The 27,898-nt window shown below is 45.5% G+C and overlaps 1 protein-coding gene across 4 annotated transcripts in view; it reads left to right on the forward strand.

The window, feature by feature from the left end:
* Positions 1 to 27,898, forward strand: part of MOB3B (MOB kinase activator 3B) — a 232,637-nt gene that overhangs the window by 165,839 nt on the left and 38,900 nt on the right. For all 4 annotated transcript variants that reach the window (XM_033437752.2, XM_004275062.3, XM_049711033.1 and 1 more), the window contains exon 3: positions 5,323 to 5,525. In XM_033437752.2, the coding sequence (XP_033293643.1) occupies positions 5,323 to 5,525 (203 nt within the window). The remainder of the gene's footprint in view (positions 1 to 5,322; positions 5,526 to 27,898) is intronic.

The raw sequence follows: 27,898 nt of genomic DNA on the forward strand, positions 1-27,898 counted from the left end.
TTACGTGTGTGTAGTTAATCCTAACAACCCCCTGAGCTACAGATAACATAAATATCCCTGTTTCTTTCCGGTTGCGGAAACTGCAGCTTAGAGATACTAAGCCGTTTGCATATGGTTACCTTGTTAATAGGTAGTAGAGCCAGAAATGAAACCTGGGAAGTCTGATTACAGACTCTTTTAAACCAATAGCTATTACAGGAAAAAGGAGCTTCCAGAGTTAAATAGGACTTTCGGCTACAGGAATTCTCAGATCCTTTACTATGCTTAGGTATATTGCAAACATTTATAAAAGCAGCATTTTGACAAGTATACCTGACCTCACGATCCTCTTTTTCTTAGCTAAGGACCTCCCAGAATTAGTCACTTTTAACACAGACCTTGGGAAGTACAAAAGTGGAGGGTCCCCAGTGTCTTATGTATTCTAAGAAACAGAAGGGACAAAAGGACGGGGTTGGATGCAGTCCTGAGCTGGGTCATTGGTGCCCCTTGGAACACATAGGCTGCCCTCTGCCCAGAGCCTTGCATATTCTCCTCAGGTTCAGGCTGCCATGATAACAAGTCCAGTGTCCGTTTGAGATGGTTCATTAGCCTATTGTTCTTCCTACTGTTAGCCTGGATTTATCAAAAACAAGCAAACATTTTTTTGAGCTTCTTCTGCAAGCCAGGTACTGAGCTCAGTGGAGGTCAAAAAATGGTCATCTTAACAGTGAGGTTTGCTGTGCCATGGAGCTGTAACTGCAGGACGCCAAAGAAAGGGCCTGAGTTGTCGGAGCCAAACCTCTACTCTACGTCCTTTTATCTGTGGGGACGGGCAAACACTTTAGCTGAACTAAGCCACAGTTACATTAAAAAATAAATAAATAAAATAATAATATCACTGCTCAGGATTTCACCGGGAATAAATGACATCACACATACACATATCTGGCCTCTCTCAGGGTTCATTTTTCTGTGGCTATTTAATGGAGATTAGACACTTCTTACCGGCACCATGAAGACAAGAAACCCTCAGATAAATTAATTTTCATGAACTGGTCCCTCTGGAGCCTGTCAGGGAAAGGAGTAGATCAGCACTGAGTCTTACCCTGTCTTGCTTCCCTGAGGCCAGTTACACAGGATGAGAGTTCCAGGGTCCACCAAAGTGGTGGACATCCAGAGGGGTGATCTCTTCCACTTCCCATCTTCTGATGGTTTATTTAAAGTTTTCACACACACTCACAAATCTGAACACTTGGAAGGCAGGAGAGAAAGGGAGAAAAGGGCTAAGATAGTATACAAACTGTAGAATTGGACCCTGAACCATCAATAATATTGAATGAATTTCCCAAATGCCACATAGCTGTCTTATTCTTAACCCCACACTCTGTGAGCTGCGATTTTATCTCTGGCTTAGCAGAGAACCCACCAGGGTTCTCAGGCTCCCTACAAATCCAGCCTAGGACCTCTCAGCTTCCCAAGTTGGCCTGGGGGTGACTGTGGTGCATGCTGAGCATGTCCTTACTTGAACCATTTGCAATGTTCACTTTTTTTTTTTTTTGCGGTACACGGGCCTCTCACGGTTGTGGCCTCTCCCGTTGCGGAGCACAGGCTCTGGACACGCAGGCTCAGCAGCCATGGCTCACGGGCCCAGCCGCTCCGCGGCATGTGGGATCTTCCCGGACCGGGGCATGAACCCGTGTCCCCTGCATCGGCAGGCGGACTCCCAACCACTGCGCCACCAGGGAAGCCCTGCAATGTTCACTTTTGAAGAATGAATTACATGTAAGGAAGGGGATGGTGGAAGAGTCAGGGCCAACTTAGCAGCCAGAGACAAGAGATCTGAGGCTGGGGTCCTACCTACCCAAGGAGTTCAAGTGGGAAATAACAAAAGTAGGACTTCATCTCAAAGTTCCCCCCACGTGCCAGACACATTACAGATGCTATTATAAGAACCCTACAGAGTAAATGTTTTTCTCCATTTTGTAATGAAATAGAGTGATCAAGTCACTTGCCTACACAGCTAGTAAGTTACAGGGCTAGGATTTTAATCTAGGTCTTCCAGACGCTAAAACCAGCTCTTCTCTATACCGTGAAGATCATTCCCAGCCAGAGCCCAAATGCGAGGGGCAAGAGCAAACCAAGTTCAAGGTCAAAGGCAAGGCCAGAGACCAGGTGTGGAATGGAGGGCAGAGCCAAGAGCTCAAAGCTGATCAGACGTAGGGACTTGAGGGGTGTGGGGGGATGCAGACTGGGGACACTCTAGAGGGACCCAACAAGTGCCATGAACATCCTCGGTGTGTCCAAGATCTTGCCTTACCTTCAGTCAGCGTGTGTGGGGTGTGGACACCGGCTTTAAAGGTCAAGCAGACGAAATGGCACAGCTGAAACCCCCCACCCCGGTGTCCCCTAGCAGCTGGTCACGTGAAAGGTGAACGCCCCTGGGGGGATTCAGGCCACCCAGGAAGGAAGGGCTTGGGAGCTGGAAGTGTGTGCAGAGTCCCAGAGCAACATCTCCAGATTTCAGAGTAGCCGGTACTCATGGGCTTTGGAGTTAGACAATCCTGGGTCCAAACCCCTCCACCATTTGCCAGCTGCGTGACCCGGGTAAGCTACTTAATTTTCTGAGTCTGTTTCCTCATTTATGAGATGGAAACAATAATAGTACCTAGACTTGTTACGTGCTCAGTAAATGTTGGCTTTTACTCTCAGTCCCAGGTCCATGGTCTAAGGCACCAGCAGAGAAAACACATCTCTCCTTGGGGGCCTCAGAGTATTAGCTGACCGCTTAGTACCTCAGATCTGTGGCTCCCAAGGGTTTGGACTTTTCTCACCCTTCTCTCCTCACCCCTTTCCTTTTTTAAAATTATATTTCTGTGCCACCAAAGAGTAATCTTTAGATGCCTTGTTGCATTTAGCAATTAAGCTGTGCTTTTATCCTTGGCAGAGAGAGTCACACTCCAAACATAACCAGATCTGTTAGATTTTAGAATCAGGCTGACTTGGTCCAAATCCCAGCCCTGCCACTGTTTACCTAAGTGGCCTGGAGCGAGTTAATCTGTGCTTGGTGTTAATTCATCTGTGATACAGGACTAGTAAATAACTACATCACAGACAGGTTGCGAAAGTAACACGTCAACCTCTGCTGTTGTGTCCGTGTGGTTCCAGGACTCCCCTTCTGATGGGAACATAATCAACACTTAAATATGGATAATGGGGGATTCCATCACCTCTGGATCTCAGGCTTCTTTGAAGCCTCTAGACGGTCTCCCAGGCTGGCAGCAGTGGTTTTCACTGGCCCCTCCTTCAGCAGAGAAAACACCTATCCGCTCTGGGGGGAGCTGCCCTCCACCTTTGGCCAGCTTTACATCACCCCACCCCCAACCCCCAGCATCTGTTGCCCAGACAGCCAGCTGCCAAGCTGTGCCCAAGTCTCTCCCTGGGTTCATTTGATACGTTGCCACTTTGTTTTGGAAGAAAAGCCAATATCAGTGCCGGACCCTGGGGAGGCAGATTCCTGCCTCTGCCAGCTGCCAGCTGTGTTCCGTCGCTCATCCTGTCCTCGGTGTCCCAGGTGATCCCGTTACAGAGTGTCTCTCACCAGACAGCTGCCACTGGGACCCTGTGGAGGCACGGACAGCAAAACTCCAGGCTTGCTGGGGACCAGGGACATGCCCTGAGCGCAGCTCTGCAATTCTGCCAAGAGGCTGGTGGTCATGTCTGCCTTTTCCTGATAAGGGTAATTACTTGCCTTATAACAACGGCTAGATGTTCCAGATCTACAAAGCAGAGAGCGGGGGCGGGGAGGTGTCCTTCCCTTTAGCAAGCGCTTACTCTGTCCTGGGCGCTGTAGGAGGGTTTTAGTCATGCTGACACTCCTGGCCATGCAAAAAAGGCCTTGACTCCTCCTTAACTGACAAAAAAACAAAAGTCACAGGGGTGTCACTTCTAATCCTCAGGACAATTGGCAATTTTACCTGCATCCTACATATGGAGAAACTGAAGCTCAGAGAGGGTAAATAACTTGTCTGTGGTCCTACGGCTGGAAAAGGAGTGGAATAGGAATTCAAAGCCTATTTAACTTTGGAATCCATGACGTCACTACTTAAGAACAGTGTAAAGACCAAGAGTTTAAGCCGTGTCTGAGGGGCAGAAGGGAAGTGGGCTTGGGATTCTCCTATTTGTTGCTCTGACCAAGCTGGGAGTAGTGGTCATCAGACAGGAAATCTGGGTGATTCCTCTGCCCCCTCACCCGGTCTGTGTTATGAAAAACAACCTCCAACTCTTACCTTCCCTCAAGGAGATGAGGGGACAATAAGTATAATGCGAAGTTTCCATGAAGTTTTGTTGCATTTGCCCACCTCAGAAACAGTGTATCTCAGAAAACGTTTGGATCCGAATTTGCAAACTGGTAGTCTGCAGGCCGAGTTATCCTAGGAAGATGTTTTGTTTTGACCTGCTGTATTTTTTCTTTTTTAAATGTCAGGTTAATTGCTATCATTTTAAAAATAGAACTCCAGGGCTTCCCTGGTGGCGCAGTGATTGAGAGTCCGCCTGCTGATGCAGGGGACACGGGTTTGTGCCCCGGTCCAGGTAGATCCCACGTGCCGCGGAGCGGCTGGGCCTGTGAGCCATAGCCGCTGAGCCTGTGCGTCCGGAGCCTGTGCTCCGCAACGGGAGAGGCCACAACAGTGAGAGGCCCGCCTACCGCAAAAAAAAAAAAATAAATGAAACTCCAGATAGTTCATATAGAACCCCAGATTTCTGCATCATCTTGCAAAACCAGATCTCGCAGCCCCGGACCTCTGTCGCCATCTGGCCACCACTGACTGAGTTGTGCAGCGGCTGCTTCCTTTGATGAGAAACGGCTTTCTAATTTGCTGCAGTCCTCACCACTCCCTATTACTCTGTGTCAAGGAGTGCCAGTCTCCCTGGATCATCGCCCTCCTTCTACCAGTTTCCTTACATTAGAAATAAGAGGAAAAGGAACTTTCTTGGGCTCTAAAAAGTGGGAAAAGTAAAAAAGCAAGAGGGGAGAGTGTCTTTTTCTATCTAAAAATAAATATTTCTGTGCGTTTATCTGCACCAAAAAAGATATAACCAAAGAAACAAACCTGGCCCTCTTTGTTCATTTTTTTGGTCTTTTCGTGGTTGTTGGTGTTTGAATTTAACACCATTTTAGCCACTTTTTCAGACAATGTCCAATGCAGCTGCCCACACAGAGCCAGGCATTTGCAGGCTGGCCCAGAAGCCCGGGTCCAGGACTGTTCTCCAGCCTCACACGTGTGCTCGGGGCCTGCCAGAGCTTCCCCATCATGGTTTTGTTCCCTTTTTCCCTTTCTCTAGGTGTTCCCTTCCCAAAGAACTTCCTGCAGATCTGCAAGAAGATCCTGTGTCGCCTCTTCCGGGTCTTCGTACACGTCTACATCCACCACTTCGACCGGGTCATTGTGATGGGTGCGGAGGCCCACGTCAACACCTGCTACAAACACTTCTATTACTTCGTCACTGAGATGAACCTCATAGACCGCAAGGAGCTGGAGCCCTTGGTAAGTGTCACTGTGCAGTGGTGGCACCCAGGTCACCCCAGGAGCTCAGCCACTTGTCACAGAACACTGCCTCGCCCGTGCAAACTGATGGCCAGCTCCTAACCAGAGGATTGCAGAATTGGACAGGAGTTAGAGGCCAGCTAAAGGGCAGGAGATGCCAAGATGTGCGCGGCCATCAAACAGAGGTCTTACATTTCTCCCTGGGGTGGTCATGGTTTGGGCCAGAGGAAGTAGCTTTAATTCTCAGCTCCAAAACCAGTCACCTATTCACTTAACCCCTTAAATGGGCATCTTTGAGCTCTATGTCATCTCTTACACTGTTTTCCAAAGAAGGTAAGAAACGTTTCTTCAGTCAGTGAATAAATATTCAGCACCTACCGGGAGGCACCTGCTAGATACACAAAGTCAAGTTAAACTGTTTTTGAGTAGCTTTTACTCCAGAGATATAGAGAGAGGTGAGCCCGAGATGAGAATACAGTATCATGGGGACTTTGCTTTTCATACTGAATCTCCTGCAATGCAGTTTTAATGGAATATATGAGAATCTAGAACACTTGGTTAAAAAAACTTTACTGTTATTGTTTAAGTGAGTGGGGAGTCCTTTCTTTTTCTTTATAGACTATCTTTACAGTAGGACTCAAACTGTGCTTTGGAAGTCAAGGGCCCCTAGAAACCCTACATCTTTTGTGACATATATCATACTATGGTACCCTCATCACAGCTATCCCTAGCAACTCTATCTAGGACCGTCTTATCCAGTATAATCAGTGCTTTATCGTAAAATCATGCTTTTTTCCTGAAACAGTTAAAAGTGGCAGTTTTGCTAAATATAACTGACAGAACAACTAAATTTCATCCAACTCCATTTGAACAATGGCCTGAGCACAGGGGCCAGACCGGTCTTTTGCTAGCCTGTCTTCCTTTCTCTTGAAGTACATGTTTTTAAAATATAGGTTTTCTAAATTGTTTATGTATGGTGAGGCCAACAGATCAAGAGATGACTGCCAAAGCAGCTCTACTCAATAAAAACTAATTAAAAAAAAAAAGACATGACTGCCATTGAAAAGATAGTTTGTGTTACTCACAGATCCCAAGAGAAGGGGGTATACCACGGTATGAGGACCACATGGGGAAGGACGCAGACTAGTCAGGGACAACACGGGCAGGAGCCTTTCTTGTGGTTTCCCTGGGAAGGAATGGGCGAGGCAGGGTAAGAAGGCTAAACATGGACTAATTTGAGTAATTTCAGCAGGTTCAGGGGCAGGGGGGCTGCCCCTAGCTGATCACCTGGTGCTATGGTGATTAGGCCAAAGGGATTTTAGCCCTAAGAGGCCATAGCAGAGGTGGTTGGGAAAGTGGGTTCTGGATTGGTTGGTTTGTGTTGATTGGTGAGTAAACAGCTCAAGGATGAGTTGTCTACTATCTCTAGAAATTGGTTAGCCCTGGAAGGGGCATTCAAGAATCAAAACGCAAAAACCAAAAGACATGTTTAATACAGTAGAGTGCCTGTATCTGGCAAAGAAGATGTTGGGGAATTTTATATATCACCTTTAGAGTTTCTCAACTTGAAATCTATAAGTACACTTTGCGAATACATGGCAAAAAAACCATTTTTTCTGCGTGTCACTCAAGAGTTGTGGAACAAAGCAAGACTCGCTGGGTACAAGTGAGATATATCATTGGCTAAAGCATTTATTTTCTTCATTTTCTTTCACAACCACTTTCTAGAAAGCTCTTGGCAAGAGCTAAGTTGTCTCTGAATTCAGTTGGACGAGTAGTGTGGAAAGAAACTAGAACATAATCATGGTGAGGTTTTGCTCATTTGTCTTGTATAAAGGCTGTTGTGGGTAAACAGAAAAGGTTGTGCAAACAGCAAAAGGGAGTTAAAGGCCTGAAAGGAGTTGATAAAGCTAATTTCAGAAAATGTTAAGGACAGAGTGGATAGGGGCAGGTGAATGAAGAGGGTGGAGCCAACACTCTGATCTCCAGGAGAACATGGGTCTCCTTCTGGGGAGTTTGGTTCAGTTGCTTTCAGTTGACATGTTCGGGTGGAGGGGGAACACCTTCCCTAAAGGTCCACTGGAAGGAAGAGGCTCTCCTCAGCACTCAAGTTTGGGTTTCTCTGAGTTAAAGGAGCAGAAACATCTGATGGAGAGAGCTGAATGTTAATTTCTTATCTACGTACGGAAGCATGAAGGCCATTGGAGGACAAAGCCGAGTGTAAGTTAACAAGTAGATAAAGCCTTCCTTTGCCATCAGAGCACTCTCAGTTACAGCGGCCCCTTGAACAACATGGGTTTGAACTGCACAGGTCCACTTATACGCTGTATACTGCATCCAAGGTTGGTTGAATCTGGATGCAGACCCATAGATACAGAGGAAACTCAGTCATGGAGGGCCCAACTATAAATTATACTCAGATTGTCAATGGCATGGAGGGTCGGGGCCCCTTACCCCCACGTTGTTCAAGGGTCAACTGTATTCTCTACAACTGAAGAAGGGCCCCAGGGATTCTAACACCTGGCAGTGCCGGGAACTGACTTGAAGTCTGAGTCACAGAAAGGGCTGGAACAACCCATTTATTCTATCCAGAGATAAGAGCCTATTTTGGGGGATGGGGAACAAACTATGATTGGATTAACCAGGAATTATTAACAGTAGGTGTGAGCAAGAAGGGATATCAATTTTATTCCCAGAAGCTTATAGTTCTTTAAATTTTGCTTGAAACAGCCTACCTTTATGTTTTGTTCATTTTAATTACAGGGAGATTAATTTCAATGCTTGTACATATTAATAACAAGTGCTTTTAATGCTTAACTGTATTATGTATTCATTTTACACAAATCAAATTATGTATTCATTTTACACATATCAAACTATGTATTCATTTTACACAAATCAAAACCTATAAAGCAACAGAAAAAGATATTGAGAATGTTTCCGAAGACAGTCATTATCTTACCACAGTTCAATGTCCACTAAGAATATTGCACTTGTAGATTGTTACTACTGAAACAAGCACTTTCAATATTGAAAGTGCTGGAATACCTAACTTCCAAGTCTACTATTGCAATCTGTAGTATTAAAATCAGTCCTGTTATATCAAATCAATACATATGTATTTGATTTGCATATATCAAGTAACCTATATATGCAAGGCAAGTTGCTCAGATGTTCTAATTGTATAAGAAGGATAAGCTTTTGAGAATTGACAAATGCAGTCTAAAAAAATATAAAATAATGACTGTCACTCATTTTTGGTCCTTGAAGGATGATGAAAGTCAGGCATTTGGCTTCATGTTCTAGTACCTTCTTTAGAATCTAATGCAGCTAGGGGTCAGAAGGGCAGCACTTGTCAGGCCAGTTTCCTCAGCAGCTCCAGAGTCGCCACACCTCCAGTGGGACATTCCCGATGTCATGCCTCGGGATTCCGCAGCGTAGAATGCAGAAGCCCCCCCTCATGTTTCCCTCCGCCATGTTCCCGCCACGCACAGCCATGCTCCTCAGCCGGCCCTGTTACTTTTGTCTGATGTTGGCTGAGTGCCCAACGCACTGGTTGTGTTGAGGGTACAGCACCCCACAGGGGTGGGAGATTCAGTCTCAGACAGTGCTTACCACAAGGCTCAGACTCTCTGGGTTCAAACCCTGGACCCTCCATTCACTAACTCGCAATTTCGAGCACGGTTTTTCAAACCCTCATTTTACTCATTTGTAGAATAGGTATACTAATAGAATTGTAAAAACTAAATGGGTTAGTCACACGATAGGTGCTTAAGAAACGTTGGCTGTTAAATGAGATAACGAATGTACAGTGGCTGTCATATAGTAAGCAGAGGTACCCTAATTCTCCCTTCCCCAGCTCCCATGGCCTTTTGCCATCTTGGGGATCCCCTTGGTAGCCTTGTAGCAGATATAGTTCATTGTATTTGTATTAGTGTCTCCCACAGGATTGTCAACTCTTTGAGGGCTGGGAGTAAACGGGACGTATGCTTGTATTGCCTGTGTTGCCAAGCACCTAATAAATGCTTAGTGTGTTTTTGAATCCGGAAGAGTACTTTGAGGATGATCCCCATTCAAAGGGATTACACACTAGTCATTCCTTCTTTGGTGCCACCCTCATCTCAGAACATGCCTGCAGACCTCCACGTATCCACAGTTGGAAATAAAGCTTTATGCTATCGGATTAGCAGTAGAGATTAAAAACAAAATAAGGTGCAGAGCAGTAAAGGGGTGCAGCCTCCGCCTCAGGCCTGACAGAGAAAGCTGGGACCCCAGCTCCGTCAGTTCCCTGATCCAGATTCCAACTATATCACCTAGGAGGATGTTGAATGCTCTCACACTGTGTCCTGGTGGACCAGGTGTACAGTGACCAAGCCTCCCAGATTTAGCACAAAAGAATCCCATGTCTTGGGAAAACTCTGTCCCTGGCAAACGGGGACAGTTGGTCACCCTATCAGGCCTCTGAGGGGAAATACAGCTTGGAATCCAGAAGCTGGGAAGAGGTCACCCTGGCAGCCCAGTGAGGAAGGCCAGCACGTCCATCTGTCCACAGGGTTTGCCTCATGGCTCCCGTTGGGACCTGCTGGTCAGCAGCAGCCTGGGAACCCAGAGAAATACATGATTTCATTTGGTCTCCAACAGCGAGGGGGAGGCTGGAGCATTGACAGGCATAGACGTGACAAATGATCTATTTTTCATGTAAATGCAACAGCTGAAGATGACTTGAACTCGAGCACGTTCACAGTTGGAGAAAACGAGCCCAAATGATAATTAGCAAATGGGCCAGGCCCTGATTGAATAAGCAGGCTGCTGTTGGCCCTGGGCAGCCTGGGAGTCAGCTGACAGAATGGAGCTAATCAGGATTATCATTAGCAAGCACAGAGAGCAGCAGTATTTTGTTAGCCTTTCACTGAAAACAAAAGCAGATTCAGAGGGCTGTTAGCGACACAGAAGCTGGCAAATAAAGAGCAGATGAGGGAGGAGGAAGACGAGAGAGCCTGGCGAGGCAGGGGAGGAAAGACAGGAGAGTCCTTGTTCACCCTAAGGCACCTGCTGACCCCTGGGTGACCTTGGTCCAGCAGTTTCACCTTCTCTCTCCAGGGATCCATTTCCTTATTTCTAACAATGAAAGTGATTATACCATCACCTAGCTTGTAGAGGTGCTGCAGCACAGGGCTGTTCGGTTACCCTATAGCAGGGCACTTGGGCCATAGGAGCTTTTTAATTAAGTCAGTGTTTCTCATTAGGGGTCCACACACCAAGCTGCATCAGAATGTCCTGGAAGTGGTATTTTAAAATGTGCGTACCCGGGCCTCACCCTGGATACCCCAAATCAGAATTATTGAGATTAGTGCCCAGTACCAAGCACCCTCAGTCTGCATCGCAAACTTCAGTGTGCGTATGAATCACCTCGGCATCTCGCCAAACTGCAGATTCTGATTTGGTACCCCTGACTGCAGTGCAATTCATTTTGCTCCCAGGTGATGTCAATGTTGCTGGTTCCCAGACCACTCTCTGAGGGGCGCGACTCTAGATGACAATTACTCTCAAATTTGAAAATTACTATTGTGAGCACATCATCCCTTCTTAGTCTCTAGGATGGGGGGTGGGGTCAGCTCAGTGAGGTGGGAAAGTAAAGCAAAGAAGAAAGATCTAAGGACCAGCACTGGCCAAGAGTATTCCTCAAAATGTCAGTCCCAAGTAATAATCAGTGAAAACAAGTTTTTCTTTTCCTGATCAAATGAGTTTTCGAAATGCTACATCATCTCCACCCCTGAAGACTCACGACGGACAATCGTAGATCAAAGGCCTTGCGAAGTCATCCAGTGAAGAAACTGGTTCGGTTTTGTGTAGCGCCCCCTGCCCCCCATTTAGCTGCTGAAATCTTTTTTTCTTTTGTCATCACTCATTGACATCTTATGGAGACTGTGATCTGTGGAACAAAGCGGGGACAACACTGTTCAGCTCTGTGATGTGTTTCTGGATTTTGAGTTTTCCCTCCGTGCCTCCACCCTGGCCCCAGCCGTACACTCCCCACTGCTGCATGGGGTAAGGAAGAAAGAAGCCTTGGAGAGGGAGATGGGAAGGAAGTGAGACTCCTCATACGGGAGGGCTTCACGGAAAGAAAAGTAACTCAGCCTCATTCATCTTCACTCCTCAGCCCTCCCACTTCCCTGTATGACACCCCATCACTGAGTTTTTACCATGTGCCTGTGGAAATAAACGATAGCTCCATTTCTTGAGTTCCAGGTGTTCCCTTACATTCTCCACGTAAATTGTTTCCTCTGTTCCCCACACTTATTACCTTTACTTCAAACAGGTGTGGTGGGCAGTTTCTCAACCTCCCTCGTTATTCTCGTTACTGCCATGTTGTCACGCCCAAGCTTCCCCCCACCCCCAGTTTGTAGGCAGTGCCTGCTGGCTAATGACTGAGGTTCACACACCAAATGATCTTAGGCTTCAGCACCAAAACCACTGCTTCAAAAATGGGTACTTCAGGGCCAGATGGATGAACAACAGTTTGCAGACCAAAGACTTGGAAAGCCTTGTCTCATAAAGACCCAGCACAGCCCACCTAAGCCCAGGCATGTGATGACCTTGCGTTCCCGTATGAGGTGGCCAGGTCGTGCCCACGCTTCCCTTGGAGCTGCTTGGGTGACTGCAGTAGCCAGGATTGGCCAGATCAGGTCAGGACGGTGAAAAGAAGCAGAGCCTGTCACATGAGCCAGAGCTGCTCCCCCAAATAGCCAGCAATGAAGAGCCATTGTGGGGCTTTTGAAAGGATCTTTTCTTTTGAAACACCATCTGTGCAAAGGCCTCTGGGCTGCTTCTTGTCAGGCGGGTTCTTTCACTTTCAGCCAGATGGTTCCAACATGGACCCAGGCATTGAAGAAGAAAGAGCTTCAGCCTGGGAGTCTGAAGCCTGGCAGTTTGACCTTTGCAAGGATGCTTCCACTATTATGTTACCACATGCGTTGTCTGATGCTGAGCAAGGCACTTAATATCTCTGGACCTCAGTCTTCCACGAGATCCACGAGATCGTATCAAGAGTCCCCCCCGGCTTGACTTACTGAGACTATGATCTTTGACACGGGATGTCAACAGCCTTATTGTCTTTGGTCCAAGGTGACTTTCCTTTTTGCTTAGTGAAGTTTCATGAATGAAAGCCCACCACGCCAGCAGAGTGGGTATACCTGGCACAGAGGGTCGCTGGACTTGAGTTTGCATTCGTGGGACTTTGTCAAATGAGGTGGTGTGTGTGTGTGTATCTGTCTGTCTGTCTCCAGCATGGCATCAGCTGGGGGTGGTTGTTCAGGGCAACCGAAACGCCCAGAGCTGAATGGGAGAGCCTGCCAGAGACCATTTTAGGAGCTTTGGCAGACATATTTTAAAGTGTCAGTTTGAAAAATAGCAAAGGAATGTGGGATTATTTTCAATGAACTGCATTGTGCTGCCTTAGCGGGAATGGAGCAAAGTCAGCTGCATGTCTTTGTGAGTTCTACTTATTCATCTTTTGCTGATGTCCAGTGAGCTTTCGCTTCTGGTTTGTACGATGGGAGATGATTGGTTTTTGGGTTTTGGTTTTTGGTTTGGTTTTGTTTTTTAACTGGGTCAGGGGTGAGATGTGGTCTGCTTTATTTCAGGGCCTAAAATATAATCAATTAGAGTTGAGTACGATGCCCATGGGAAAATCACAACACATAATATTAAGTAATAAAAACAAGATTCAAAACCGTATTGGAGGGGCTTCCCTGGTGGCGCAGTGGTTGGGAGTCCGCCTGCCGATGCAGGGGATACGGGTTCGTGCCCCGGTCCGGGAGGATCCCACGTGCCGCGGAGCGGCTGGGCCCGTGAGCCGTGGCCGCTGAGCCTGCGCGTCCGGAGCCTGTGCTCCGCAACGGGAGATGCCATAACAGTGAGAGGCCCGCGTACCGCAAAAAAAAAAAAAAAAAAAAAAAAAACCGTATTGGAAAATCACTCTAATCATATGTCTGTCTATTAGTATGTCTACTAGAATCATCTAATCATAGAGAAAGGAAATATGGCAAAAAGAGTCAAGAGTACTCTCTAGGGTGATACTTTTGTATATGTGTCTGCTTGGACTTTTCAAGTTTTCTGTAACAAACATGCATCACTTTTATAATAATCAGAAAAATCAAACCTCACGCTTTAAAAGGCCTTACCAACAAAGACCAAAGCTAAACATGACAAGTGGCCTGTGTGCCCAGGACAAGGGTTTTGAGTGAGCTCCTTCCCGTCTCTGGCCGTGCCCTCTCCTCCCCCTTCTCAGAGCTGTGGTGACAGAGATGCTTAAAGGAACAAGGTGGTCCACAGGTGACAGAGATGCTCAGAGGAGCAAGGCGGTCCGCAGGTGACAGAGATGCTCAGAGGAACAGGCTAGCGTTGGTGCATCCCTTCTGTGAATGTAGTTGGAGGTGGATGTGCACAATCACATGGGCTAAACAATTAAGCTTTCCCTGGATGTGGGGTGATCGCTCCTGGAGTGGGGAGTTCAGCATCTTTGTAAACACTGAGGTGACGTTATCTTTATAATAGGTACACTTTTTTCATTTTGAAGCCTCTGTTTTAAGTGGGCAGATCTAAAGCACATGACGAAGTCTGTGGATCACACACATGGAACGCATCCAGCCCTGCAGGGACAGGCTTTGTCTGGGCACCTCACTGCAGAGGGTACCATGATCTTGACTGACGGTTTTGGTTGGAGTTTCTCCCATCTAGATTCCTTTACCTAACTAGATCTGAAGAGATTCTTGTTTTTTTCTAACTTCAAGTTTCAAAAGAGAATAGGAAGGATTTATTGAAAAGAGATTAACCCATACCATAAGAATGGTCTATATACAGTGTTTTTTTTTAAAAAAAAATTATTATTTATTTATTTATTTTTGGCTGCGTTGGGTCTTCGTTGCTGCGCTCAGTCTTTCTCTAGTTGCAGCGTGCAGGGGCTACTCTTAGTTGCAGTGCACGAAATTCTCATTGTGGTGGCTTCTCTTGTTGCGGAGCATGGGCGCTAGGCACGCAGGCTTCAGTAGTTGCAGCACGTGGGCTCAGTAGTTGTGGCTCACAGGCTGTAGAGCTCAGGGTCAGTAGTTGTGGCACACGGTCTTACTTGCTCCGCGGCATGTGGGATCTTCCGGACCAGGGCTCGAACCCGTGTCCCCTGCATTGGCAGGCGGATTCTTAACCACTGCGCCACCAGGGAAGCCCTATATATAATTTATTAAACTTAAGCGTAAGTGTATGTACAATAACTACAAATAATTTTTAGCTGAAACTATGGTGTGGGTCTAGAGTTAATTCCAATCCCTTCTTACTAAGGCACTAGCAAAACTAAAGACCAGAAGTGACTAAGGAAAATGTTTCTGTCCTGGTCTCAGTCAGGTTCTTGTTTTATCATTGTTCTTCTCAGAGAGGACCATTCTCTTCTCCTATCCCCAGGGACCCATGCTTCATCCTCGTTTACACCACCTGTATCTCTGGATTGGTCATTCCTTTCTATGGGGGTTGATATTCTAAATCACAGCAAATTCTCAGTGTTTAGCTGCTTGGTTTAAATTTTTAAAGTACAGGATCTTAAAATATTAGTATATTTCAATAACTCTTATTACCTCTGTTCCAACTTGCTATTACATACCCCTAATTCATACATGTCAGATTATCTTCTGGTTCGGCTGGTACCCAGTACGGCAGCCTGAGAATACCTAGGTTTGCCAGCCACACTCTGCCTTCTTTCTTTACCTTTGCTGAGTGGGAATGGTTTGTAGACTGCTTCTGATTTTGATTGGAAGTGAGACATTTCTAGACCGTTCAATAAATATTTATTATCTGCTGACCATGTGCTAGAAATCGGGGTCCCTACTTTTCAAGGAATTCACTGGAAGTCTTCCTCTTACCCTGTCATTATTTCAGCATCCTCCAAAGTATTTTTCCCGGAATCTACTAGTTCTAGGGGATGTCAAAGGTATTATGTGAAAACGGGGTTTCATGGTCAAATGACTAGGGGAAACAGTAAGTTAATAAAGCTATTCCAGTTTCTTTTTTTTTTTCGGTACGCGGGCCTCTCACTGTTGTGACCTCTCCCGTTGCGGAGTGCAGGCTCAGCGGCCATGGCTCATGGGCCCAGCCGCTCCGCGGCATGTGGGATCTTCCCGGACCAGGGCACAAACCCGTGTCCTCTGCATTGGCAGGTGGAGTCTCAACTACTGCACCACCAGGGAAGCCCTCCAGTTTCTTTAGTACCCTGTCATGTATCCTAATCCCCCAAGCAAGATATAGAACATACAGATACATTTGATCACGGAGTTCTTTCTTTCCAGAGCATTTTGTGGGTCTAAGGCTTTGAAATACCCTTTGGGAAATACTAACTAAACAGTCTTAAACAATCTACGTTCCGTATTATAAAGGCAGCCCTCTTCTAGCTACTGAGGGTCTGTTAATAGGCATTTATTGAAAACCTACTATATGTCAGACATGTGCTGAGCACCAGTGTAAGATACATCTCCATTCTTCAAGAAGCTCCTGGTTTTAAAGAATCCATGAAACCACATTCATTAGAGCTGCACTGTCCAATACAGTAGTCACTGGTCACCTGTGGCTATTTACATTTAAATTAATTAAAATTAAATAAAAACTAAAATTAGTTTCTTAATCTTACTAGTCACTTTTCAAGAGCTCGAAAGCCACGTATGTCTAGTGGGTATTGTATTGGATAGTGAGCCTCTCCATCATCATGGAATGTTCTGTCAGACACCACTGACTAAGAGGTTCCAGCCTCAAGTGTTACCTCCTACAATACTCTGTTAATACCCTGTCCCACCAGTGGCTGCCAGATGTGTTCAGAATTGTCCCCCTGCTGCCTCAATGAGGCATTGCCATTTAGCTCTTTAAGCGTTGATTATGGTCTGCTTCTCTTTGCTAGACCACTTCTCTCCCAGTTTACAGATGAAAAACAGATAAAACTCAAAACGGTATGCTCAATGTTTCTCACTAGGTCTCATGTCGGAGTCTCCATCTCGGGCTGCTCAGCGCCTCAGGAACGCTCGTAAATTACAAATCAATTACAAATCGTAATTACACTTCACTGTGTCTGCATTTTTGGAAATTGCTGCAGAATGTCAGTCACAGCAGGAATTAATTTATCTTCGTGAGCATTTGAATAAACGTGTGAACAGTCAGTATGGCTTGATGCCCATATATAAATAAGCCTGCCAAATTTTGTCTGCTATGTGTGGTCTAGACTAGTTCAAATTTCCCGGCAGACAAGAGTAGATTCTTTGTCAAATGAGTATTAGCTTGGGATTTGAATTCAGGAAGGTTTTACTTACTGAAATATAACAATATATCTTCTCCTACCACAATAAAAGCATGAGGATAAGGTTATAAGCAGTCCTTATCCTAAGGACTTCTGTAGTCACTGTGTGGTCTTCAGGACATCTCTTACCATGAGATAATTTTGTGCATAAAGGTTAGCTATCCAAGCCACCAACAAGGCCAGTTAGGCCATAATGTCAAACTAGAACACGGTACTAATCAGTATGAGTTTCATGAGGTTAGTGCTAGTAGATTCCTACTGTGTTGTGAATCTGAGTGTAACTGGACCAGTAATTTAGAATAAATGCATACAGGTAGATCTGGATGAAGAGAGAGACACAGATGGCTTCAAAAGGGAGCTTCCTAGAGGTCCCTGAAAGAGCCATGTCCCTTCACCTCCAGGTTATAAGTACATGCCAGTCTCTCGGCCTCCACATCTCCTAAGTCCTGCTCGTCCTGCAAGCCTCCTCTCCTTGAGAGATGATGTCCCTTCACTATTCACCACGTTAGGTCCCTGCCAGTTGCTCCCAGAGCTCCCTGACCCCAAAGAGGGCAACCACGATGGAAGCTACAGTATCTCTAAGGCTTAGTGTCAAAAGTGACAAACCACCCTTCCACCACTTGCCATTCATCAGAAGTGAGTCACTAAGTCCAGCCCACACTGAAAGGGGAAGAAAATTAAGTTTTCTCTCTCTTGAAAAGAGGAATATCTAAGAATTTATGGGACTTCCCTGGTGACGCAGTGGTTAAGAATCTGCCTGCCAATGCAGGGAACACAGGTTCCAGGCCTGGTCGGGGAAGATACCACATGCCACGGAGCAACTAAGCCTGTGCGCCACAACTACTGAGCCTGCACTCTAGAGCCTGCGAGCCACAACTACTGAGCCTGCATACCTAGAGCGCATGCTCTGCAACACAAGAAGCCACCGCAATGAGAAGCCCGCGCACCGCAACAAAGAGTATCCCCTGCTCACCACAACTAGAGAAAGCTTGCGTGCAGCAACGAAGACCCAACGCAGCCAATAAATTTATTTATTTATTTATTTATTTATTTATTTTAAAAAGAAAAGAATTTGTGGGCATACTACTATGTATAAAATAGATAACCAATGAGAACCTACTGTATAGCACAGGGAACTCTACTCAATGCTCTATGGTGACCTAAATGGGTAGGAAATCTAAAAAACAGGGAATATATATATACATATAGCTGATTCACTTTTCTGTGCAGCAGAAACTAACACAACAGTGTAAAGCAACTATACTCCAATAAAAAATTTTTTAAAAATGGACATATTTTTAAACCACCACAGAGACCAACATTTTTTTTAACTGGTGATGTTTGTCTTTGACACTTGAGTTTATTTCCCTTTCTTCTCTCATTTCCCACATCCTGCAGCTCAGGACTGCCACCTCCCCCACATGCTCCTTCCTCCAGACATCACCTGCCCAGGTGAAAACTCCCCTTACTTCAGTGTGGTCATTTCCTCCTCGCCTTCCTGGCCAAGCTCCTTGAAGAAGGCGATCTAGCCAATGGTCTTTACTTTCATTTATCTTTGGCTGCATTGGGTCTTCTTTGCTGCACACGGGCTTCCTCTAGTTGCGGTGAGCGGGGGCTACTCTTCGTTGCGGTGCGCGGGCTTCTCATTGTGGTGGCTTCTCTTGTTGCGGAGCACGGGCTGTAGGTGCGCAGGCTTCAGTAGTTGCGGCTCTCGGGCTTTAGAGCACAGGCTCAGTAGTTGTGGCGCACAGGCTTAGTTGCTCCGCGGCATGTGGGATCTTCCCGGACCAGGGGTCAAACCCGTGTCCCCTGCATTGGCAGGTGGATTCTTAACCACTGTGCCACCAGGGAAGCCCATGGTCTTTACTTTCTCACTTCCCTTTCAATTTGTTCCGGAAACCTGCTCTTTCTCTGGAAGTAGTACCCAGAAGCCCTATGCACTTATTTTTAAAACAGAGAAGAAACAATGAACAATATAATTCACTAATAATTCATGTTATGGATGAATCTTAAAAACATTGTGCTGAGCAAAAGAAACCCAGCATAAAGTACATACTGTTTGATGCCATTTATATCAAATTCTAGAACAGTCTAAACTAATCCAGTGTTAGAAAGCATATCATTGGTTGCCTGGGCCAAGGATGGGGTTGGGAGATTGATCGCAAAGGAGTAAAGAGGGAATTTTCTCGGAGGTGGTAGAAATATTACATATCTTAATTGAGGTGGTACCTGGAAGCATATATCCATCAAAACTCATCAAACTGTGCATTTAAATAAAGCATTTTATTAAAAACAAAATATACCTTGATAAACTTTAAAGTATGCTTGGTAAATGCATCCCCAGCATATTTTAAAAGCAACTTCAGTGTTTGTGAGAGCAATGTTTTGACAGGTCTTTGCTGAAAACTTTTGTCTTCCTGCTGCCTGAGTGGTTAAAGAGACAAACCGAAGGGAAAAGTAGCAACTTATCTCTAAGGGCCAATTAGAATATCGGCAATTTTCAGTTGGTTGTAATAACGGCAGTGATTCATGTCACGGAGACAGGAGGCTCTCCCTCCCCTCTGGCAATCAGTTGTGAATGATTATAAACCACTCTGCCCTACAACCCAGGGGCGGGGTGGGGGGAAGGTGGATTTCAGAAAGCACCTCAATTCTCAGGCCCCACCTCAGACCTATTAAATCAGAATCTCCAAGGGTAGGGCCCAAGCAGAGTAGAGCTATCCCGATGGCTCTCGGTGACACCGTGGCTGAGCCCCAGTGAGATGGAGTATGGTGCTTCTCAAACATTTTTTTTTTTGCACAAGAACATCTGGGAAGCTCGTGGAGGATGTAAATGCATGGATTCTACTACTGGAAATTCTGATGGAGTAATTCTTCTTGGGGGTCATGAATTTGCATTTTTAATAAGCTTCCAGGCAGTTCTGATGCAAGTGGTCCAGGCATCACACTTTGAAACTAACATTATCTGTTCCCAGATTTCTGGGCAGAATTGGAGTTCAACAAGATGCTTGGCTGAAACGTGGCTCCTTCATCTTGGGTTTTTTAGATGGCATCTAGCCCTACTACTTCTGTTTACTTAAGTCAGGCTTACTTATCCCCACCCCATTCCTTCCCCCAGAATCAACCCCACACCCAGTACCCTGTCTAGACCACAATGGCATTTTTGTCACCCCGTACTGGCAGCAATCATCACCGTACCCTAGAAGCCTATTCCTCCAGACTTCACCTTTTCAGCCTGGCCCCTCACCTGTGTTAGAGCCCCCATCACGCAAGCCTTAGTGCTACTAGGGTCCTGTGCTCCAGGCACATGGCTAGGTGCTGGGGATACAGTCACAGGCCAGTCTTGGTCTCAGAGCTGCCACACTGCTCTCATTGATGGCTTCGGTGTAAGACTGCATTTGAAGAAATGGTTTCTGCTGCTAAAAATAGTTGTTAATCCACTGGTTTAGGGAAGACTTAGCTTTCCTTCCAGTTCTGGCACATTGTGGATCCAGAATGACATAGATTGTCACTGCCCTTCCCTTTACTTCATTTATTTCTCATAGTATAATTATTTTAAAACAGAGATTTACGGTAGTGATTTATGTCTATGTCTTATGAAAGTATTTCAGCATAGAAGAATGCTGTAACGGTCTGTAATAACTATATACTTTTAAAATTTGGTATGTTCAGCTTCTGAAGGTATAATAATAGGGAAATATTTTGGGTAAAGCTATGACCCAGGTGCTGTAGGAGATATGTATATATTACCTCGTTTAATCTGCACACAGTCCTATGAGATAAATACTGTTTTTATCTCCACTCGAGAGAAGGAACGACAGGCAAGGAGGTGAAGCAACTTGTCCAATGTCACACAGGTCTGGGGAGGCAGGGGTTGAACGTATGCAGTCTGACTTCCAATCCCAGACACAGCCTCTGCTGAAGAAATCCATTCGAGGTGGATTTTTGCTTAAGGAGGTCTCACTGACTCAAATGGGTTCTGATGATCTGCAGCAGCGGGATGATTCCCAAGCTTCTGTCCATCTTTCAACAGCATCCGGCTGTGAGACCAATGTCATGAGACCTCAGCTCTCTGAGCCCGAGGAACGTGCTTTGCTGAATGACTCAAATGAGATGACAGTGCATGAAGAGCTGGTGCGGAGTGTTGGCGCAGCTCAAAAGACACCACCCTTGCCTCAGGAAGTTTCATATCTCTAGATGACCCAAACCCAAAGCCTTCAGAGGCCAGGCAGGTAGCAAGGGTGAGTTAACAAGCAGGTAGTGAGAAAAAGCAAGTTGTGGGAGGAGCCACCACGCAACGCCAGCTAATGGTATCCCTGGAGAGTACGGGGTATGTGGAGGGTAAAAAGCCGGTGTTTCCAAATCAAAAGAACCTAGTGAACTCGTCAGGATTTTTTAAATTTATTTATTTATTTATTTATTTATTTATTTATTTATTTATTTATTTATGGCTGTGTTGGGTCTTGTTGCTGCACATGGGCTTTCTCTAGTTGCGGCGAGTGGGGGCTACTCTTCATTGAGGCGCGCAGGCTTCTCATTGCGGTGGCTTCTCTTGTTGCGGAGCATGGGCTCTAAGCATCTGGGCTTCAGTAGTTGTGGCTCACGAGCTCAGTAGTTGTGGCTCGTGGGCTCTAGAACGCAAGCTCAGTAGTTGGCGGCACGTGGGCTTAGTTGCTCCATGGCATGTGGGATCTTCCCGGACCAGGGCTCGAACCCGTGTCCCCTGCATTGGCAGGCGGATTCTTAACCACTGCACCATGAGGGAAGTCCCTCACCAGGATTTTAAACGGTGGCAACTGATTCAAACAGTTCTTGTATTTTATTTTATTTATTTATTTTGCGGTACGCGGGCCTCTCACTGTTGTGGCCTCTCCCGTTGTGCAGCAACAGTCTCCGGACGCGCAGCCTCAGCGACCATGGCTCACGGGCCCAGCCGCTCCGCGGCGTGTGGGATCCCCCTGGGCCGGGGCACGAACCCATGTCCCCTGAATCGGCAGGCGGACTCTCAACCACTGCGCCACCAGGGAAGCCCCTATTTTATTTATTTTTATATCTACAGACCTAACAAGCTCTTTCTAGGAGTGCCATTTGCCTAGACGCCATCTTTTTGCCTTCCTGCCTTATATAGATTCTGCAGTGGGCAGGAGGGGTCTGGCCCATTACAACCTGGCCACGCACACATCGGCAGTATCTGCACTTACAGAGTTATTTTTAGAGTTTTCCCTTATCTTGAAAGCCCAGCACTTCCAACCATAGGACGTGAAGCATCAGTGCGTGCGTGCGTGTGCATGCGTGTGTGTGTGCATGTTGTGTGTGTGTGTTGGGGGGTGTACAGGGTTTGTCTGAAGCAGACGAGACAGTGGGCATTTGACTGAGTTGGTGTCAGCATCACACCATGCTGCTCTGAGCTCCATCACCATGGCTGGTTTGCAGCAACTGCACTGCAGCAGGCAGCAAGGACACAGAGCACATCTGTCCCTTTGTCGCTGGCTTCACTTGACGTGACCAGTGTCATCTCCAGTTGGCATTTAGCTCATTGACTCTGTCGCTGCCAGGCCCGGGCCGTAAGCAGCTATTGTCATTGTATGTGCTTACTCCAAACAGTAGAGCCTTCAGAAAGTCCGCCATGCACCACCTCAGCTTGGGGAACTGGCAGAAAGTCCCACAGTACTCACAGCACACGCTCAAAGGGTTTTATCTTATTAATCTTTGAAAAACATTGGCAAATGCACAGGAGTCAAATACGAAGTTTGCCCACATCTAACATAGGCTGGTTTTAGTTTTACGACCTAATGATTGAAGAGGAAGACTTTTTTATTAAGGTTGGCACTCCTACTCAGATCTCGATTCCATTTTTAGGATAAGGTTTCTGTTGTGGTTTGCTGTTTTTCTGGAGCTCACTCTCTCCCTGGCGGGTACAACAGCCTTTGTACATACACGACAGGAGAATCTTAATAGGTGTTCACTGGGTGTGGTTTCTTTCCTTTGGTGTCACTGGTGAAAGATGTTAGCGCTCTAAGAGGTTCCCAGACATAGTTACTCCTTATTCTGATTTCTGTTTCTGGTGCAAGGGTGCTTGGTATTTTGCATTAATAGATTGAGATTATTCTGCATAGAAGGACTCTTGAAAACATTTTGATTTCCAATATTGATAGCAATAACAGAGGGAATATAATTAATTGGACATAAACGTTTTCTTTTTTTTAGTTTATTTTTTATTGAAGTATAGTTGATTTTCAATGTTGTGTTAGTTCCTGGTGTACAGCAAAGTGATTCAGTTATATATATATATAATATATGTATATTATATATATATTGATATATTCTTTTCCATTATGGTTTATTGCAGGATATTAAATATAGTTCCCTGTGCTATACATTAGGACCTTGTTGTTTATCTATTTTATATATAGTGATTTGTATCTGCTAATCCCAAACTCCTAATTTATACCCCTCCCCCCCTTCCCCTTGGGTAACCATAGGTTCGTTTTCTATATCTGTGTGTCTGTTTCTGTTTCGTAAATAAGTTCATTTGTGGCATATTTTAGATTCCACATATAAGTGATATCATATGGTATTTTTCTTTCTCTGTCTGGCTTACTTCACTTAGTATGATAATCTCTAGGTCCATCCATGTTGCTGCAAATGGCATTATTTCATTCTTTTTTTATGGCTGAGTAGTATTCCATTGTGTGTGTGTGTGTGTGTGTGTGTGTGTGTGTATACCACATCTTCTTTATTCAGTGATCTGTTGATGAACACTTAGGTTGCTTCCACATCTTGGCTATTGTAAGTAGTACTGCTATTAACACTGGGGTGCATGTATCCTTTCAAATTATACTTTTCTCCACATGTATGCCCAAGAGTTGGGTTGCTGGATATGAAAACTCTATTTTTAGTTTTTTGAGGAACCGTCAGACTGTTTTCCATAGTGGCTGCACCAATTTACGTTCCCACCAACAGTGCAAGAGGGTTCCCTTTTCTCCACAGCCTCTCCAGCATTTATTGTGTGTAGATTTCTTGATGATGGCCATTCTGACTGGTGTGAAGTGGTACCTCACTGTAGTTTTGCTCTGCATTTCTCTAATAACTAATGATGTTGAGCATCTTTTGACATGAATGTTTTCTTGAAAGCACACACACACAAGCATAAGTGTGCAATCACACACAACACACACTAATGCTCATTTTTTCCTGAAAAAGCTTCAAATCTTTCAAAACCCCTTCCCTGGGGATTTTTAATTTTCCATTTTCTTAATGGAATTGTCTATAAAAATCTTCCTTGAAGCTTTTGAAATTGTTTTTTTCTAAAACTGATATCTGTGGGGTCCTTTTTGTGTTGTTTGGTTGGTTTTACTTTAAATTATGGTAAAATACACATAATATAAAGTTTACCATCGTAACTGTCTTCGAGCGTATAGTTCATGGGCATTAAGTAACCCACTTTGTTGTGCGACCCTCACCACCGTCCATCTCCAGAAATCTTCATCTTGATAGGTATGGTTTTTCATTTTTGTTTTATTTTATTTTGTTTTCACATATAAGCCAGGTCTTTAGTATGTGCAATAGAGGCCAGAAAGGGGAACAAAAAGTATGCAAAGGAAGAAGATATCTGCTTTCATTTCTCCTCAGCTGAAGCAGTGGTACTACCTACCACCTTTCAATACATTGGGCAACTTCCTCTTATACTGAGAGCAAAACACATTGGGAGAACAGTAGCACATCCTGACCTCTGTTGCTAACATGTCTAAAATTGCAGCTTCATAATCAAATATCAAGACCAAGTGAGGAAGGAGGCCTAAGAAGTAAAAATTACTTTATTCCTATAAAGCACATTCCCTTTATGTAAAATTCATGTTGTTTTCATGGTTCATTAATTGGGAATCTGAGAAGAAGAAAAAAAGCCCTTTTCCTCCTCTCATACGCTGAAAGCCATCAAAGTTTAGTTATCAGGGAGTCAGGCACGTGCAGAGTTTACTCCATTCTTATCTCACGTGCGTTTTCTTTTTTTTTTAATTTTTATTGGAGTATAGTTGATTTACAATGTTGTGTTACTTTCTACTGTACAGCAAAGTGAATCAGTTATGCATATACATATATACACTCTTGTTTAGATTCTTTTCCCATATAGGTCATTATGGAGTATTGAGAAGAGTTCCCTGTGTTATACTTATTAGTTATCTATTTTATATATAGTCTTACTGATATAGCATCACTGCTGTCCCAGGATAGGAGAGATATTTATGACCAGGTCCATTTTGGAAAGGCAGCTGGGGAACCATTTATAACCACATGGGCTTTAAAACAATCGAGTCCCACTGCTCGAGGTACCCATGGGGTGCAGACCAGTGCTAGCAAACTTTTTCTGAAAAGATCCAGGTATCGAGTGTTTTGGCCTGTGGGCCACATCTACTCAGCTCCGCCATTGACATGGGAAAGCAGCCCCGGACAACACATAAACAGAGGGTGTCGCTGGGTTCCAACTTCACCTTTATTGATGAGGATTGAAATTTAAATGTCATGTAATGTTCATGCATCAGGAAGTATTACTCTTCTTTTGATTTTTTTTCAACTGTTTAAAAGTGTAAAAGTCATTCTTAGCTTATGGACCATACATCACAGGTGTGGATTGGATTGGGGCCAAGGACTGCAATTTCCAGGTCCCTGAAGTAGAGGAAAAACAGGATTCCAAGGCCCATGGACAAGATGTCAATGACAGATACTGGTTTAAGTTCCCGCTCTGCCAGGTATTAACCATGTAACCTCGGGCACGTCACTAACCTCTGCAAGTTTCAGTTTCTCCATAGGGGAAGCACAATGACCACCCCATAGAGACGAAAGTTACAAAGTGGGGCACAAAATGGTGATCAGGCCCTAAAGCTCTGGTGAGGCTACATTTCTCTCTTTGGGAGCTTGAGAACATGTTCCAGTTGGTGGTAGTCAAACTCCTAGCAATAGGTCTTATTCTATTAAAATGAAAATTAAGTTTGTTTCATGTCTATTTACCCCATCCACATAATACTTTGTTTCTACCAAAAGTATGAGATTGCTAAGAAACTACAAATTTCCTAAATTACAGGCTGACTGAGGAAGAAAAATCTCCGTATGTTTTCATCAGACACACAGTAGAGGTCTTATTAAGTGATGGCAAGCTCTGTCCTGTGGTGAATTCAGCCAGGCTGACCCTCTTCTATGGAATCCTTTGTTTTCCCCAGGGGCGGTAAATTCTTCCTCCTGGGACTCATGCCCTTGAACTTCAGGTTACACCCGAAATGACAAATGATGCTTCGTCAGGGTGTTTTGAATGTCATCCAGAGCTGGACGCATTTAGCTTCTCTCAGGATAACTAAAGTCTGTGCCTGCAGCCTAACCTAGACTGGGAATGCTTTCCCATCCTGTGTTCTTCCCTCCCCACCCCTGCCTCCCATGAAAAGGCCAAGTGACAGAAGCAAATCGGGGGGAGTTCCTTACCTGCCTTCCCACAAACAGTCCTCAAAGAACCGGGCAACCCGAGAGGTGGGCACTGGGCCACGTTGAAATCTGTCCCATCCCTCCAAGGGCGTGCGTGCATTGAGTTACCCGTGGCTCATTCCAAAACAAGGGGCTTAAGTAGCATCTACCAGAAACCAGTCCAGCTGTGCTGACAGATGCAGGGTATGGGAGGCAGGGAGGCAGACCCCTTATGGCTGTGTGGACCCCAAGCCAGGCTGTGGAGGAGGTGGGCAGGCAGAGATGGAAAGGAGGAGGGAGAAGCAACAGACCACCAGAGAGGGCCAATACTGTGCCTTGTTGGGTTATAGTAGCATCGCTTTGAGCAGAAATCAGGCTGGATCCATGCACTGCCATGGTCAAGTGTTAACTAACACTGCACCAGCGAGAGGGATGGGATGGGACGGGATGGGATGGGGGAAGACGTGGTTGGTAGATCTGCAGAGAAATCAGGATGTTAAAAAGCACGGAGTGGCAGATCGGGGGCTGGCAGCAGTCTGCTGAGTTGATCTCGAGAAATGCAGTGATGACGAAACGTTTTCGATTCATTCTCTTGCTTTCATGATACGCCATGAGGCAGCCCGCCGTGCGTCCGTATCCCATCTCCTGTGGTTAAAGGAGAGAGCTTCAAAAATGTGCAGCTCTGCCCTTGTAAGAACAAGTGTAAATCAAGAGACTGAATGTGTTTACATAATGTGACTTATTTTTAATGTTTGCAGGATTTGGGGAAAGAAGAGCAGTTTGATTCTTGCATGAGTATGAATAAATATTCTCTGTGGGTGGCAGGTCTTTGTGTTTATCCATCCATACATGTGTATACATGTATGTGGGGGCGTGCATACGTGTGCACACACACACCCGCGTGGGGTCCGCCCTCTGTGGCAGTGATGTGGGCTGCTGTTTAGGAACAGAATTAGTCAAATAAATATTTTTCTTTCCTGTGTAGGGTGGCCTGGCCTGCCATGTTTCTATTTTTATTTCTTTTGGCTTGCGTGCCACCCACATTCCTAACAGAATGCAGAAAGAACATTTTTAATTTCTGTGTGATGGTTGGATCACGTGTATACTTGAATCGGGGAGAATTTTTTTAAACGTTTGCAGTCTGGCTGCCCTGCCTGCCTTAAAGGACTTCAGACCTGGGGATGCTAGCAAGGGAAGTCCGCAGCCCTGGCCGCCGGTCATGGCCCTGGCCCGTCCACACTGCCCTCCCCCACCCCGGCGGCAGGGGCTGGTTTTAGAAGGCTGCCAACCCGAAGACTCAGCTGAAAGCACACGCAGATACGAGTGAAGATCCCTTCGGGGCGATGCCTTGGGTTATAGCAGACTGGTTAGGAAGACAGGTTTGCAAGTTTCAACCTTGGCTACCCTAATGAATGATGTGACTTCGACCAAGGTACTTAACCCCAGTTCTGTCGTCTGTAAAATGAGGATAGTACCCCTCACCCCATGAGACTGCTGTAAGGACTGAATGAAGTCATGAGTATAAAGCGTTGAGCACAGTTTGGCACATAGAAAGAAGGGCCGGAAGTGTAGCTACTGCTCTGTGAGCTGCACA

Source organism: Orcinus orca, chromosome 6 (genome assembly GCF_937001465.1).
Source record: "Orcinus orca chromosome 6, mOrcOrc1.1, whole genome shotgun sequence".
Taxonomy (NCBI): domain Eukaryota; kingdom Metazoa; phylum Chordata; class Mammalia; order Artiodactyla; family Delphinidae; genus Orcinus; species Orcinus orca.